General features: G+C 34.0%; 1 protein-coding gene across 1 annotated transcript; it reads right to left on the bottom strand.

Annotated features, from left to right (window-relative positions):
• Window positions 1–6383: 6383 nt before the first annotated feature.
• Window positions 6384–8385, bottom strand: LOC109179804 (protein FAR1-RELATED SEQUENCE 5-like). Its single transcript, XM_019329286.1, has 2 exons — window positions 7649–8385; window positions 6384–7479 (listed from the first exon to the last, which is right to left on the bottom strand). Exons 1-2 carry the CDS (start codon window positions 8383–8385, stop codon window positions 6384–6386), a joined length of 1833 nt encoding a protein of 610 aa, XP_019184831.1.
• Window positions 8386–12033: the final 3648 nt, after the last annotated feature.

Genomic DNA, 12033 nt, shown 5'->3' with positions numbered 1-12033 from the left:
ACGGAATGTCCGTAGCTATATATAGCGACGAAATTTTCCGTCGCTATTCCCTTACAAATTTTGTCATTCAAATCGTCGCGGAGATGAAATTAGCGACGGATATTTTTAAGTTTAGTGACGGAAAATCCGTCGCTAAATTTAGCAACGAAAAAAATTGGGTCGCAAAATTCTAGCGACGCCACTTTTAGTGACAGACCCGTTCCGTCGCTAATTGCGATAGTGACGGATTTTTCCCTTTCTAGCGACGGAATTTTCCGTCGCTATTTTCGTATTTTTTGAGGCAGGGGGAAGTGATACGACAGTTGGCAAAGTTGACTATGAGAATATGGAAGAAGTGGTCATGCATGATGTTAAAGGATTATGTGATGCATTGAATTGTTATTTTCATTATTATTCGCTTTTCTTGCTATGCTAACGTACATTTACGTGCGTTCCTAGGAATTAGCATTTCTATTACCAGACTGCAGTATTTAATCTGTATGAGATATGATCTCAGAAAAATGAACAACATATTCCTTCTCAAGTCTTCCTTTCTCTACTCTATCGCCTATCTTTAATTCTTGGTGTTCACCCTGGCTCGAAAAGGGCCTCTTGATTCAACTTTCGGGTTATATCACTAGTACTTTCATTGAGAGACGCCCTTACCCACAAAAGCAATCAAAACAAAACCAACAGATTCCTAATTCAAAAATCACAGCTTCAACATGTTAGACAAAGCAGACACCCGGGTAGATTTCCGGACTCTACCGAAAATGTTTAAAAACCTCCAAACCCAGTTCAGTGAGCAAATGACCACGTAAGAAGCCAGGTTGCAATGGAAAATAGGAGAGAAAATTAATTCCTTGGCTGCCACCATGGAGGCACGACTACAACTGGTAGCTGGAGCTGGGTCCCCTCCTGCCCTGTGACAACCCAAAATTTAATTTTATAAATCCGGTTTTAAGAAAATCTAAATTAGCCAATTATCACTCCATAAAATTTTATGCGATGAAATCGGTGTTGAATAAATTATTTTGAACTATTTTTAAATAAATTCAAAACCAAGACTTGATTTTAAAAACCAACATCCTAAATTTTCGGGTACTTCGTGTACCAAGTTTTGAACTGAGCCTATCTGAGTGAAACCGGGAGAATTTTGAGAAACCTAAATCAAGTGTTTATCTAGAAATCATTTTGGGAAAATTCCTTTTTCAACCCCAAACTATTTTAAATAGCAAATCTAGCATTTGGTTCATGGAGCATGGTGGACCACAAGCTATCCAAACTTTGTCTGGTAACATTTCTAGCCAAGCTTTAACCCTTTTTTCCCTCCACCAATCATGAGGAATCATCCTAGGGTTTAGAGCCACTATATAAGGAGTAGTTATCTTTGCCTCTTTGATTTCACACTTGGCTTCCCAACCTTTAGCTGCAAAACAAGAAGAAAACACAGTAAGATTTCTAACTTCTCTTCTCATCCATTGATTTTCCTCCTAAGCCTTCATCTTTTCTCTGAGAACTTGGTAGTGAATTGTTGTGTGGTTGTTTGCGATGTTTAGGAGGTGAAGAAGGGGGAATCTAGCTTGGGAAGAAGGTGGAATCCAAGCAAGGAGAAGAAAGCTTCAAAGGTATAACCCATGGACTCCCAAAGCTATTTCTAGACTCTCTGAAGTCTATTTTTTAGTAGAAATGCTAGTTTATTGAAGTTTTTGAGCTATTAAGTGATCTAATGTTGAGTTATGATGTGTTGTTGATGTTTTGGAAGTGTTGGAATGTCTGGAAAATTTCTTGCAGGTGAAAGGAGTCCACTGGTGCATCAGACAGTATGCACCAGTAAAAATCACGGGCCTAGTCAACGTCCCTCGAGGGAGGCCATTGGCCAGCCTCGTGGTTAACCGGCTCTAGGGGGCGGCCCTAGGAGAGGGCCGTTGCCTTGAGCTGTGAAATTGACGGGCCAAGAGGCGGGAATCGTCAATTCCCGCCAAGAGCCCCGTTGAGTAGAACCTGTGTAGTGGCCGGGCCCTTGTGGCTTGAAACCTCAGGGCCGTCTTGACACACGCTTTGGCTTTGATTTCGTTGAATTTGGTGAAGAATTGAGCTCTCAGTGTTAATTTTTGTGAAGGAAATTCCTATAGAGGTTGTTCCAGTGAATGAGAAATGAGAAGCATTAGTTTTTGTTCATCTATCTGAAAAACATGTTATTATTTGTTTGTTAAATAGAGAAGCATGAACATTATTTGTTAAAGTCTTGCTAGAAAAGCATGCCTAAAGTGTATATTATGACTTATAGAGATTTTAGCCAAGTTCCTAAATGTTAAAGTTTACAGAACATGAATTCCCTGAATACTATTGCACAGTGAATGAGCATAAATTGAGTACTTTGAGTTCTAATTTCATGTTAAATACTTGCTAAGTGATTATTGAGAAGATTTGTCAAGTTATGATTAACAAGCATGCTTTGTTGAATTATTGAGATTTCACTATGAATAGAAATGGAAGCATGTTTTATAGTGAGTTGCATTTTGAGCATATCATGTTTTAAAAGTGCATAAGTGGTCAACGTGAGCGTAAGTATTATTTTCGAAAAAAACTCATATCCAATTTGGAAAGTCATTATCTTGTCATTTTGAGAATGTGTTGAGAAGTTATGTGCACATTTGAATAAGATAAATGTTTCATGATTCGAGTTACATGAGTGATATCTATATGTATCGATTGTGAGGAAATCTTGTTTTGGAGGACCCGTTTGGACTATGTCCTTTCGGAGTAAGAGAGAAAGAAACGGACATTGCGATCCAATATCATGTAACGCGGCGTATTTCCACGTTACGAGGTTGGAAACTGCCTGCCAGACTTGGAATCCTGGTCAGGGGGTGTGCACACTGATAGTTCGATACCAGATTCCACAGAGTTTGAGTTTTGGAACCACGAGATTGGTTCTATGGGCGGGATGAGAGATTGGCTGGCTAGATGCCGAACCCAATAAGTTCATTCACATTATGGTGAAATCCTGCCTCGCCCACGAGTAACGAGAAAGCGAGTCATTGCGAATCTAAGAAAGTGAGTCATTGCGACTCTAAGAAAGCGAGTCATCACAACTCAAAGAAAGCGAGTCACTTTTGGCTCTAAGAAACCTTCATAGAAAAGTATTCTTTTTATAAAAGAGTGTATGTATATCTATACTTATACTATAGCATCATCTTATGAGTTATATGTCTTGCACGAGAATGCATGATTAGTAGCACGAGATTGCTTATGAGTTATATGCCTTGCAAGAGATTGCATGATTAGTAGTTGATAGCACGAGATTGCTTATGAGTTATATGCCTTGCACGAGATTGCATGATTTGAAGTTGATAGCATGAGATTGCTTATGAGTATATGCCCTGCACGAGATTGCATGATTAGTAGTAGATAGCATGAGATTGCCTATGAGTTATATATCTTGCACGAGATTGCATGATTAGTATTTAATAGCATGAGTTTGCTTTATGAGTTATTTAATAGCATGAGATTGCTTATGAGATATTTGATAGCATGAGATTGCTTATTGGATTATATGAGAAAGCATGAGATTGTTGAGTACTTGAGAAAACTTTAGATTTGATTGCAAGTTTTGAGGCTGTGATGTGGTGTTTGTTATATAAGCATGCCTATCCGTTATTAGGTTACAAGCATCTAGAAGTTATTGCCAAGTATGATTAAGTTGTTTGATTTAAGAATGTGAAACAAATGCTTTCCAAAAGTATATACTGTATTTACTTTACAGGGTTGAGTGACGTTATACTTAGCTTCGTGCTAACGTGTTGTTTTCTACTTGTTGTGTGTTAACCCCTTTCAGGTCGGCCGAGCTCGTAAGAAAGAGAGTACGAGTTAGACGAGTTTAGCTTAGATAGCTTTGCAGTCTAAACTCTTATGTTATTTTGGATTTGTAGTTGTCTACCTTCTTTTGTTGGTGTTGAACACCGGGGCTTGGTTCCCCAAGTTTGGTTGTAGTTCTTTTAGCTTGACTCTTTCAGATTCCTTTTATAGTCTGTGCAGTCACCATGGGCGGTGACACCTCTTTATGTTTATTTAGTTGTTTTAATCTGCTGCTTTAGTTTATCTTTAAAGGTTTAGTTTGATAATTAAGTTTAAGAAAAGTGAGGTGTTACATGCCCAGCCAGCCGTTAATCATGGACGACTTCCTGACGAAGCTAATCAAGCAACACGGGTGGTAAGGAATGAGATTGTTGCAACCGAGCCTTCAACTCCTCATCTACACACTATGAAGTTAGATGTTCCAAAGTTTAAAGGAGAAGACCCACACCAGTGGATATTTAATATCCAAGAGTACTTGGACTTCCACAAAGTTCCAGAGGACCAAAGCCTGCAAATAGCTGGGTTCAGTCTAGAACGAGAAGCATCCGAGTGGTATCGCTAGACACGAAAGAACAACTTAATATTTGGTTGGCATGACTTCTTGGAGAAAGTTCAACACCGATACCGATTTGGAATACACCATTTTTAGGATTATCAAGCTGACCTGGCCAAGTTGACTCAAAAGGGGTCAGTAGCATAATTCCAAACTAAGTTTGAAAAACTCATGAATAAGGTGACTGGAATCCAAGAACCTTTATTAGTTTCTTTATTCACTGGTGGGTTGAAACCGAACTTGCGGGATGAGATGTTAATTGCTAAGCCCCAATCACTCTTGGATGCCTTCGAGTTGGCCAAAGCATTTGAAGTGAGACATGAGGAGATCGTACGTGATAATTGGGCGGGTAACGATGGCCACACATTATCGCATGAGGTATCCATAAGTCAATTCTCTTCATCTAAAGGGCTTCTACCAACCCCTTCTCTAGCTAACAATGGTGTTGCAGCCTCTTCGGTTCCGATACGACGAATGAGTGCAACCGAGGTCCAGGTTCGGAGAGAAAAGGGTCTTTGCTTTTATTGCGATAAAAAATATTCTCTAGGCCCTAAGTGTAAGAGAAGCTAGGGGCCGTTTACTAACGGGAAATTTCTCAAAATTTCTGAAAACTGAAAAATAGAAAACAGAAAACATATTTATTAACACAGTTTTCCATTTTGAAAACTGAAAATAATTTCTGGAAATTTCTGGGAAACTGGAACACACTTAAAACCTATTTTCGAAATGGAAAACACAATCATCTATCATCTATTTAGTTATGGATTAATATTTGATACACCGCCAGTGTATAGATGCTATACACTGGCGGTGAATGAGGAGATGACACATCATTAAAGAATAAAATCAATGTTAATTGGGTCCTTTTTTGCAAAATATCTAAGACTTGTATTTTTTTAGGAAACTCTTTTATTTATAATTAACAAAATATATCTACTTTCCAAAAACATATTTGTTACTTAATTATTATATATTTAATTATCTAATTAGAAATAATGAAAACCATTCTTTTATTTTTAATTATCACGTATCACAAATATTAATCCTGTACGTATCACTTATAATAATAATAATAATAAAATAATAATAATAATAATAATAATAATAATAATAATAATAATAATAATAATAATAATAAATTTCTTAATATCATTCCTGTAAAAAAATTCAACATACATTCATTATCTAATTATTTCTTCTTTTGTTTTAAGAAATTATTTCTAAATTATTATATTTATAACTAAATTACAGCCTTAGTCACAATTAGAAACAATTGTCACATCTTGTAAGAATATATATATATATATATATATATATATATATATATATATATATATATATTCAATAATGTATAAAATCAACACTTAATAAAATATTATGTAATAGTCAAATTATATCTTAAAACTTATTAAAAAGTTATAATGTAATACACTCCATACAACAATATCCAATAATGTAAAAAATTAAATTTGCAAACTATGACGATGAAACATAAAACGAGCCACATTTCTTATGTCTTCATTATTCTCATCAAAATCAGTTCTTTTCATTTGTCCCAATTGGCGATTGTTGTCCATCTGTAATTAAATTCTACAATAAGAGATTAAAGAGAATTATTATTATGAACATTAAATAATATTTAAAAATAAAAAATTTAAATGGAACTATAAAATAAGTTCATACTACATACCATATTTTTATTTTTCAGTGTACAAGTACTCTTGGTATGTCCTTTCTTTTTGCAAGTTGAACATGTAACTCCATTACTTTTAAGCTCTAAAACTCCTTTCATTCTGATAGACCGAGGACGACCTTTAGTAGTCACACGAGGAGGATTGCGCATTGCTACATTATTATCATCATCATCTTGATGACTTATCATGCTTGTCAAACAACCAGTGCTACTAGTTATACCATCATCAATCTTCAATGCATCTAACTTTTTGAATAAACATTGCAAGCCTTCTATTGTGGTGTCATAATGCTTTTTTTAACGTGAAGCTTTTTCAGAAAGTTGTAATGAGTGAACCATGATATTATTAAACAATGTTGTTGAACACATATTGACATCAGTCATCTCTTCTTTATTTGATGTCCTTGTAATTTCTCCCTTTTTAGCATCTGTTGTCCATCTTTTTAAAATGTAGAGCTTCGGTAAAGAGTACACATTTTTCTTGATAAGAACCATCAACTGGTGTCTACAAAGGATGCCCAAAAATTCAAACATGTGACATGAGCACTCTATGGTTGTTGACGAACTCATGAATGTCACTATGTACTCTGATTTTTCTTTGTCAAACTCATGCACCCTATATACAGACTCATGCTCAATAGTAATAATTTTTTCTGCAACAAATTGCTGAGAATGAATCAATTCGTCTTGAAACATTCTGAACATCTTTCTTGTATAAACCTTTGAAGCTTCTTCCTCCATTGGGTACAATGTCTTTAAGATAGGTTTTGAATTCAATGTTTTGAAGGTTTTCTCCCTTTCTTTATTGTACCTTGCGTCAAGAGCCTTGTCATATTGAACAACAAACTTACTTATTGGTGTATTAGCATTTATATAATCTTTAAAGTACTTATTCATACTTTCACTTCTTTGAGTAGTAGACATTCCAGCACAAAAACTAGTACGTACATAAGCAGGAATCCATTTTTCACGAATGGAATACAACTTCTCAAGCCAACTATTTCCTCGTAAACCATACTTGTCAAGAATTTTTTTCCATTCTACTTCAAAGTCATTCGGGATATATATCCTATGGATACAATGTGAAAATTGAAACTTAAAATCATCAAACTTATGATAAACATGGCTAAGATTTTCAGGAAATTTTTTCTCAATATGCCACATGCAAAAATGATGTGCAGTATTTGGCAAGACCTTTGCAATTGCAGTAGTTATAGCTGTATCTTGATCTGTAATTATTGTTTTTGGATGGCATCCATCCATTGCTCCTAACCAAGTATTCAATAGCCAAACAAATGTTTCCACTGTCTCATCCCATAATAGAGCACAACCAAATAAAATGGACTGGTGATGGTGATTGACTCCAGTGAAGGGAACAAATGGCATTTTATACCTATTTGTCAAATAAGTTGGGTCAAAAGTCACAATATCTCCAAAAAATTTATAAGCCACTCTAGACCTTGAATCTACCCAAAAACAATTCGCTAGTTGACCTTCTGTGTCCATTTGTATTGCATAAAAAAAATCCTGGATTTTTAGATTGACACTCCTTAAAATAATACAACATTGCTTGTGCATCTCCTTTCTCAAGTTGCTTTTGCCTTTTGTTACTTAAATAATTTTGAATATCTCGCTCTGTACAACCGACCCTATCTATTCCTCCAGATTCAGTAACCAAAACTGACATTATTTTACTAGGACGAATTCCAGATTCATCAAGCACGTCAATCAAATTCCTTTGAGATTTTGTCCTCTTTCTATGAACTCGATGAAATCGAGCACTACTAGGAGAAGCAAGCACATGATTATGATCTCTAGTAAATTTAGATATTATCCATTTGTCTTCGTCTTTTCTAGATACATAAATCATGGCTTTGCATCCCATGCGTGTTTCATCAGATGGAGGTTTTTTCCTATTGTCTCGCTCTAAATATTTTTTTGCACGGTAACCTTCTTTTGAACAAACAAACTCTTGTCCAATAACCATTTGATTCTTTCTAGACTTTTGTATGCGGTTTTTGCGAATTCCAAAACCTTCATGTTTTGCATAATTAGTATAACACATTAAAGCATCATCTAGTGACTGAAACTCCATTCCAATACATAACTCTATTGTCTCATTATTCACATCACTCTTCGCATTTGCACTGGCATTTTGTTCAATCTCAACTATATTAAATTCACCACTATTCACTAATTCATCATGATTGTTTTCACTCAATTCTGTAGTAATTTCACAACCATGATCTTCTTCAATTTCGACTATATTATGGTCTTTATTATCATGGAAAGTAGCCATCATTAATCTATAAAGAAATATATAAAGGGATTAGAACACAAGTAAACCCATGAATAGGAGCATATTTCAGTTTAAAGACTATTGTCACCAAGTACCAAAATAGTAAAAAGAGAAAACATATGAGAAATGAAAAATATAGTCATTACAATGTTCATCATTGTTAGCCACTAACAAAATTATACATATTATGCTCTTAAAATTGAAGACCCAAAACGCATAAATCAAGTTACAAACTCCATCTTTTCATTTTATATCAAAACTATAGTTTTTTAGAGTTTACAAATTAAAATAAAATAATAATAATAATAATAATAATAATAATAATAATAATAATAATAATAATAATAATAATAATAATAATAATAATAATAATAATAACTTACAAGAGGCATTACAAAAAAAAAAAAAAAAAAAAAAAAAAAAAAAAAAAAAAAAAAAAAAAACTTACAAGAGAATTTCAACAATAGAAAATAGATACAAAAAACAACTTACCTGTAGAGAACTCTTTACTAATAGAATACTGATAAAGATTCAGACAAAGAGAAACTATTGACAGGTTGGGTTCTTTTGACAGAGAAAATTGAATTTTGATGAATATATTTTCTTACAAGATGTTGCAATTGTTTCTAATAGTGACTAAGGTTGTAATTTAAATTTAGGAGTTTAGAGGTTTAAATAGATTTAGGAGTTAAAGATACATATAGAAAATTAGATGATTTTGTTAATTAAAATTAAAGTATTCTTAGTTATAAATATAATAATTTAGAAATAATTTCTTAAAACAAAAAAAGAAATAATTAGATAATGAATGTATGTTGAATTTTTTTTACAGGAATGCTATTTAGAAATTTATTATTATTATTATTATTATTATTATTATTATTATTATTATTATTATTATTATTATTATTATTATTATTATTATAATAAGTGATACGTACATGATTAATATTTGTGATACGTGATAATTAAAAATAAAAGAATGGTTTTCATTATTTCTAATTAGATAATTAAATATATAATAATTAAGTAACAAATATGTTTTGGAAAGTAGATATATTTTGTTAATTATAAATAAAAGAGTTTCCTAAAAGAATACAAGTCTTAGATATTTTGCAAAAAAGGACCCAATTAACATTGATTTTATTCTTTAATGATGTGTCATCTCCTCATTCACCGCCAGTGTATAGCATCTATACACTGGCGGTGTATCAAATATTAATCCTTTAGTTATATGTCACTATAACCACATTACTATGATTACATTCATTATTATCTTATTTTACTTATCACTATCTTCTATCTTTTCTACTTTACTTATTTAAACATAATTTATTTGCTTACACTTTAAAGTTAGACATTATTAACATTATCAAAATTAAGAATTAAACTCTATATAATGTTTTAGATTTTGATTGAACTCAATAGATTATTAGTTCGAATATTTTTAATTATGTTACATCATAATACAAGTTCGGTCCAGATATTGGATATTGAAATCTCACATATATTAGAATTCAAAGTAAAAGTTATATATTCATATACAATGTCATTCAAATGAATATATCCAAACAAAACATTTTAAATATTAGTTCAAAAAATATTAATATATATTATCTAAACTAAATTTTAGGTGAAAACTAAAAAATCAGAAAACAGAGAACAACTTTCTGTTAGTAAACAAGTTTTCTAAACAGAAAACACGGAATGGAGAGAACGAAAACTGAAAAATAAGAAAATAGAAAACAGAGAACAATTTTCTGTTAGTAAACGGACCCATATACATTTACTGATTGGGGCAGATGATGGCCGGTGAGGACGGAAATGATCCAGGGGAGTCTAACATCACTCTTGGGGAATCGCTTGTAGATGAGGATATTACAACTGATATCTCGACATTGAACACATTGGCTGGCCAAGGTAACCCACGTTCTTTGCAGCTATGGGGAGATATCAGCAGATAAAAATGCTGGGTGTTGATTGATAGTGGAAAACCGTTTTGAAGCCGGAAGATATATACTTAGGGGACTCTAGCTTTAAAAACCGAGAATAGACTCAACAGGTAGGGACAAGAACATTCAGCAGTTATAATCATGCATATAAAGATACTAGCATATACCCTAAGGTCACAAGATTATTTCACATCATTCATATCATCATTCAATCATTATCTCAATCACATAAACACACTTTGGTGGTGCCACAGGACCCTTCACGCGCTCATACACGAAGCGCCATTGCATATAGCTCTGGCATGGCCCCGAAGCACCCTGCCTGTACTGTAGCACAAGGGGTCGATCGCAACCGACCGATGAACCGCAACTCATCATAATGTTTGATCGCAACCAAACAGTGGACCGCAGCCCAAAAGTGTATTTTTGATTGCAACCAGATTATGAACCACAGCTCATGTAAAACGTTTGATCGCAACCAAACGGTGGACCGCAGCACTATATAATATTTATATACCTGACTGATCGCAACCGGCCTGGTTAACAGTTGGTATGGTTCTCAACCCATCCAACTGCCCGTATAGCCAATTTGATCGCAACCAAATTGGGGTATCATGCACACGTAACACATAGCAAGCACATGCAACTCACATTAGCACATTGGGAAGGGGGGGAAAATGCATAAATTAACTTATGCGTGGTCATCCACATACTAGGAATATTCGTAAGGGGTTCATACATCTTCCACCTAGGCCAACGGGATACCAATTCAACTAGCATGTAATACATAATCTCTTTTATCCTACGAATGGTACCCGGAACATCAAACTAGACTCAGGCACGATAAACCGAGTCCGTTGGGACACCACGAGGGTCGGGGAAACATCAAACGGGGAAAACCACCATTCCGCATTGGGAGAAACCAGCGAGTGATCGGGGCGGGTGGAGGACCACCCGCCGGCGGCAAGAATGTTGGGCAGCGGGTGCCCGGCGGGCAGTCGCCACTGACTCTTTTTCAATACTTGGGTCCAGGGATCTTTTGTGGAACCCGAAACTATGTTTAGACACTTTTAAACGCAAACGACAACACCACGTAGTCAAATAATGGATCAAAATCAAGAATCACATTGAACATATCCTAACATGACTTCTAAACGTAATCAACACCCGAACATGTGAATTCCCACCCAAATATACAAAGAATATCACAATACGAAATTCACGATTCAACCTAAGGCTCTAATCATATTTAAATCACAAAATCATACTTTATCTTTAAAATCAAGAACATCAAGATTTATCAAGAATCAACACACAATTATCAAGATCCTCTTATAATCATCAAGATTATCAAGATCAACACATAAGATCATCTCATCAACATCAAGATCATATCATAATCATCAGATGGGATAATGAGCAATTATCATATCAACATCAAGATCATATCATAAAGTCTAATGAGCAATTATTAGTTTGGTTCGGTCGATTTTAGAACATTAACATTCTCTAGTTCTTTAGCGCAATTAATTAATTAATTAATTATTTTTTAATAATTTAACATTTAAAATCCAATCAACACGAAAACGATGCATATCTCAGATTTCTCAATCAATAATGAGTCCGAACAACAACACAACACTACATATTTAAAAATCCAATGTCCAAACATAACACAAAACTTAATTCAAATTAC

Source organism: Ipomoea nil, unplaced genomic scaffold (assembly GCF_001879475.1).
Source record: "Ipomoea nil cultivar Tokyo-kokei standard unplaced genomic scaffold, Asagao_1.1 scaffold0980, whole genome shotgun sequence".
In the NCBI taxonomy this organism is placed as follows: domain Eukaryota; kingdom Viridiplantae; phylum Streptophyta; class Magnoliopsida; order Solanales; family Convolvulaceae; genus Ipomoea; species Ipomoea nil.
The sequence above is the reverse complement of the archived record's forward strand: the minus strand, read 5'-3'. Positions and strand labels throughout refer to the sequence as shown.